General features: G+C 40.0%; 1 protein-coding gene across 1 annotated transcript in view; it reads right to left on the bottom strand.

Annotated features, from left to right (window-relative positions):
• Positions 1-1,940: 1,940 nt before the first annotated feature.
• Positions 1,941-6,076, bottom strand: part of TBC1D22A (TBC1 domain family member 22A) — a 98,520-nt gene continuing 94,384 nt past the window's right edge. Inside the window, exon 13 of the mRNA XM_066634138.1 lies at positions 1,941-5,896. Coding sequence (XP_066490235.1) covers positions 5,768-5,896 — 129 coding nt within the window. The 3' untranslated portion in view covers positions 1,941-5,767. The remainder of the gene's footprint in view (positions 5,897-6,076) is intronic.

Raw genomic sequence — 6,076 nt, 5'->3', positions numbered from 1 at the left:
GTGTTGAGGCACCCTGCAAAATGTAGCGCCATGAGGCCCTCTGGGAACACCACTGGCTAGCTGGCCTTAGGAATATCACTTCAGTTTCACCTCCCCAGCTGCTATTTGAGGATAAGAAGGGCGTTTGCCAGCAACTACCTTATTCCTTATATTGTCTTCGTCTGAAAACTGTGTTCCTCTCTGACAGCTGAGTTCCAATTTTAAAGACACCCCAAGTGCCATGAAATTAAGAAACACAAAAGCCAGCAAATATACATTGCAAATGGACGTAAATATTTCGACGAAGCACAGATATCCGAATGGGTTCTTCAGAGATTTATTTAACAATCATCTCAAATGATCAAGGGCCTTTTCCCCCTGAATAAGCCACCACAATAAATTTCTCTTTCCTTTGAATCTCCTTGATGTGACCCTGCTGGTTAATGGGAATGAGATAATTTGAAATTGAAAGACTACTGTCATTATCTTAGACACCGATACTTGCTATCTGTACACCAATTCCTAATAAACAAGGTTTATAGAGTGAAACAATAAATCAACATATGCATGAGGCGCAAATAAATGATTAATGTCATTATTTTCTCCTTAGAGTTTGATAAACCTATATATCTCCTTTGATTCCTCTCTCCAGGGCTCTAGACAAAGCTTATTACTGGTTACAAAATGCATGTTCCGTTGGGGGAAAACAGTCTTCAGATGTGGGTGATCCAGGTCTCTCAGAAAAAGGTTGGTTAAAAAAAAAATATATATTCTCATTACACAGCTTGTGTCACATCAATAACTCCACCTTCATCTTTTAAAAAGGTACCCACACAATCACTGGATTATCACAGATCATGTAACACAAAGTGTAGGATTCCTTCCTTCGAGACAATAGTTCCATTAATACAAATAGTTTGCGTTACGTCCTAGGTTTAAAATCAGTGAAACTTACAGCCCTGTATTCCACGGGGCCAAAGAGACAGCCGGATGTCTCCTTGGGGTAAGGAAACATAGGTACCCTTATCCTGTGTTGAGTCCAGGCAACCCCTGTGTCTACTTAGATAACAGCAGCAACTGTTACCCTGCACATGCCCGATCTTGTCTGATCTCGGAAGCTAAGCAGGGTCAGGCCTGGTTATTACTTGGATGGGAGACCACCTGGGAATAGCGGGTGCTGTAGGCTTATACCATGATCTCGGAAGCTAAGCAGGGTCAGGCCTGGTTAGTACTTGGATGGGAGACCGCCTGGGAATAGCGGGTGCTGTAGGCTTATACCATGATCTCGGAAGCTAAGCAGGGTCAGGCCTGGTTAGTACTTGGATGGGAGACCGCCTGGGAATAGCAGGTGCTGTAGGCTTATACCATGATCTCGGAAGCTAAGCAGGGTCAGGCCTGGTTAGTACTTGGATGGGAGACCGCCTGGGAATAGCGGGTGCTGTAGGCTTATACCATGATCTCGGAAGCTAAGCAGGGTCAGGCCTGGTTAGTACTTGGATGGGAGACCGCCTGGGAATAGCGGGTGCTGTAGGCTTATACCATAGTCTTTTGAGACTGAAGGTTGCGAATCATCATCACTTAGATCTGCACCAGTTGGCACAGAACTAAGGAGATCCATGTAGATTTGAGGCCCAGGAGGAAGGGGGGGGAATAGGAATCAGTGGCAGCCTATGCTGCTGTCCCCACCCCCTCCCAGGCCTGAATTGCACATCAGACTGCTCTCCCCCCACCCAGTTACACCTCCTTCCTGCCCCTGGGTCACCCTCCCCCGTTTCCTGAAGACTGGTCTGCAGTGACACTGGCATCCGCACTGGTGCAAGGTGCTTTACAGTATGTTTGCAACCATACATATGCCCGTTCCACTGGCACTAGCCAGCACAGAATTGGGCCGTTAGTCATCACAAACTAAATTTAGGATACAACCCTTTGCATATATGACACACAGACAGACTGCCACACTCTTGGGTACTTACATTTTATTGTATAGTTCTCAAGTTAAATACAAATCTTATGGTCTTTTCCATATGAAATTAAAAGACTAGTGCAACCGGTTTGTTATAACATACTTAGATGTACAGATGATTGCAAGATAAAGTTATATTCTTCCTTGTATTATATGTACATATTTGATTACACAGTGTACTATTTACATTTCTAAACATATGCCAAGATAGAAATTGGTTATCTGCACTGTACATTACAGATAGCAGTTAATATTGCATTTAAGACAAACTGTGCCTTCAGGACTTCCCTGTGAATTTTATGAAATTACAAATTAAGTTACATAAATAAGGGGTCCCAATACATTTTCAGTGCTGAAAAATATTAATTCATATGAATATCTAATATTAGATTTATTTATTTATTTAGTTGTAATCAAGTGAAGCAAAAAATGGCAGAGATTTTTTTATTTAACGCTTGGTTGGGATGGCACTTTACCTGAGATATTAATTTTTTTTTTAAAGGCATATAGGGAAGATATAATATGTATATAGAGAAACATATATATGACTGTCTGTAAAACACCCCATTTAAATCAGAACGCTAGTCATACCTTTAGGAAAGTCTGCACCCTCATCTACCCATGTGCTCAATTCTCTTTCCCCCATCCCATGTAGATTTCTTTTGCATCAGTATAGTACTTAATTTTTAAATGATATTCAATACAGACCTATGTAGTTGAGCTTGGAAGATGTGAAAAATCAACTCAAATGGATCTTTAAAAAAATCTGATAATATACACTTTTTGTTGTCAGGTAGTATTTTTTCTGTTTAGTTGCATCTAACTAAACTAACTCTTCTAGACCTGTTTTTGTCATGATTTAAGATAATTTTGAGAAAGCCCCATCATCAATCCATATTGAAATTTTTTTCCTCTAAAATTTCTATCTCCATCATGGAATTTTATGTATGTTACATTTCAGCTTTGTGTACAGTTGGCCCTCCTTATCTGAGGGTTGATTTGACTCAATGAGGCTGCTGACCCGCTCCTGGAGGGCCTCCTGGATGCAACTGAAAATGTCTTCCAGTCACATCCAGGAAGTCCTTGAGGCCCTCCCCACAAATTTGATTATTTGTGAGGTTTCCAGTAACAGATCCCCTGCACGTACCAAGGGCTCACTGTATTCCATTAGTGGAAAATGCTTCATTAGGCACAATATATCACTGTAAACTTATGATCAGAAAAAGAGAAAAATAATATGTTAATTAAAACATACACATCTGGTGTTTTGAGAAAGACAGAGAGCCTACATACTATAGACATATTAAACCAGGCCACAGAATCGAATCTCTTGTCTATTAAATTAGTATACAGCAACTGATGAACAGGCTGTACATACAGAAACAATGGCATCACCCACAGAGACTGAACAGACCTCTGGGTTCCCACCCAAGTATGTTAACGAATGGAAGACTAGAATAGTAGCAGCAGAAATAGTTATGTGGAATAATGGCCTGTTGCATTAAGATTTCTCTTCACTGGTGCAGCTCCATCAGGTCACCTTTACTCTCATCAGGAAATCTTTCAACGAGTGTATCACTATAAGGGAGGCCGTTCTCTACTAAGAAATTAGTAGAATGACTTTGCCTTGCTTAACCACATACTGGAAAATATGGATTTCAAAGTAGAATTGGACTGAGCCTCAGTGCCAGTCAAATGTCCCCAAACAATGCAAACAGGTGGTTATAAATAGTAAGACACAGTTGTAAATAATCTGCTAGCCATAATACTTGGGGGGAAAATGCAACTTGAGAATTTAACACGGCTGACTCTTTGAAGCATGCCATCACTTTTTAGTTCAAACTTCCATGTTTGTTTGGAGTGTGGGGAGCAGGTAAACACTTCTGTTGCCTGAAGGTCTCGCACATTTCAAGCATCTGTACACATGATAGGCAGCAAGGTTACATGCACAACAAGTTGAAAGACACAAAAACAAAAAGAAACTGAAAAAGGCACCCTTGGAAGAGTTCCTGAAAATATGTTCCATTGACAGGATAGCAGGTTCATTTAGGGTCAAAGTTGATTTACGCAACTTGAAAATTCAGTGATAAAAATCTCTTCTGGGACTATATGTACTTCAGGTAGCTGTCTGACTGAAATACTCCTCCATGGTAATCCAGCATAGAAAGTTCAACCTAACCTTCTTTATGTATTAGATCAGCGGACCTCAAATCGAGGAACCGCTGTGTGTGAAAAACTCCTTCCCTGCCTGGCACTTACCATTCCACGCTGCTGCCTGTTATCAGAAAGTAACTCCGATCGGCCACTTCCATCTGGAAATCTGAGTGCAGAACCTGTTAGGATGATGGGCAATGGAAGCAGCTACCCGGTGCAACTTTCTGAGATGATCAGTTGGCAAGATGACAGGCAGCAGTGCGGAATGGTAAGTGCCATGCACAACGAGAAAGGGTTTTTTCAGGTACCGCATCTAACCCACGGGCTGGGGTTTGGCACCTGCTATGCTAGATTACCACATGCAGGGATGTTCTGATGTGGACAAGCTTTCAAATATTTAATCAGCCTGATACAAAACAGGAAGAGCTTTTATCCCTTAACTTCTGCTAACTGTATAAACAGAGCCTCATAGTAGGATACTGGACTGTTATATGCTACAGCCTTAAAGTACTGTAAAAATAAAAAAGTTTAAAAACAAAGAGAACTGTCTTCTATTTCATTAGTTGTTCTGAAAGGCACTTTGCCTCTCAGCTCAGTTTACACAACTTCCTTTAGTGCACATCTGCTTTATGCAGGAAAATTCCCTTTGAAGGGTAAGTGTCAGAGATAACAGACGTGCCTGTGTGTGCCTCCATACTCACAAAATCAGCATAGTAGGAACAGAGGATTAAAGAAGTCTAGGATATTGACACTGCTTTTCTGATAAGCTTCTCTACCACACTAGAAATTCAAAATAAGGCAATTACACATTAAAATATATTATTTACTGTAAACTAAGACTGAGTAGGAAAACAAGAATCTGTGAAGATAAAAGGTCTGCATCTTGACAAACAAATTTAAATTCCTTAAAAGTATCAATACATTATTATGGCAGATGAAATAAATGTTAGTTTAGTCTGTAAGGTTTCAGAGACACTAAAGTAAAGAATTTATTAAATACTATCTGCAAACCACAGCATATAGCAACTGAAGATCCCTTGTGAATATGTATAATGCAAACTCCTCATTCATTTCTTGATGTTGCATTCTGTTTAAATCTGTGTTGCTGGGATTCACTGGGTAAACCAAGATCATGTTAAAGTATTTAAATATTGTGTTTCCAAATAAAAGCATCACAAGCCCATACAACCTCCACATGACCTTACTGCCTGATACCTCTGTCCTCATTTTCAATGCAAGATTGATTATTCCTATTAGCTGACAAACACATCAGAGACCAGCAATTCTTCCATTGAAATAATGAACGTAATCGACCAGGAACAAGGCTCATGGAGACAAGACAATCAGTCATTCGATACCAATGAACATAAAACACTTTCTTCATTCATATAGTAACTCAATTACCAAAGGAAAAAGGAAGCACGGTGAAAACAAAATTGAACTCAAATCTATCCTGTGAGCACTGAGCAAGAATGTTCACTTTTAAATCATCACGTTCTTCTCAATAGTCTGCGTTTCTTTGGTAATCCACAAATCACATTGCTTCTTTCTGAACTATAAGGGGGCATTTATTTAAATACACACTTGGTTAGTTGCGTCGGCACAACCAGAATAATGAAAAGTGATACTACGCCCCAACAAGTAGATCAAATCCGGATACAGTTTTTCCTTTTATCTCTTATAATGATTTGGGGCATCTGCAAATGCAAACTTCAGTCTGTAGGCTTCTGCCAGGAGAACACTGACATCTTCATTTCCCCAGTGATTTGTTGGCAAGTTCTGCAGAAAGATTAACAGTTCCTGGTTGGGAAAAGAAAAAAGACAAATTAAAATTTTTAAAAAATTTGTCAATCAATCTCTCTCTTCCCCCACTTCTCACATGCATAGACAGTCCCTCATGCGTGTGCATACTTTCAACCAAAATGGTAGAACCCCGCATTACTGGGGCTGTTTCTAAAATTGACTGAATTAAAAACACCT

Source organism: Tiliqua scincoides, chromosome 7, assembly GCF_035046505.1.
Source record: "Tiliqua scincoides isolate rTilSci1 chromosome 7, rTilSci1.hap2, whole genome shotgun sequence".
In the NCBI taxonomy this organism is placed as follows: Eukaryota; Metazoa; Chordata; class Lepidosauria; order Squamata; family Scincidae; genus Tiliqua; species Tiliqua scincoides.
The sequence above is the reverse complement of the archived record's forward strand: the minus strand, read 5'-3'. Positions and strand labels throughout refer to the sequence as shown.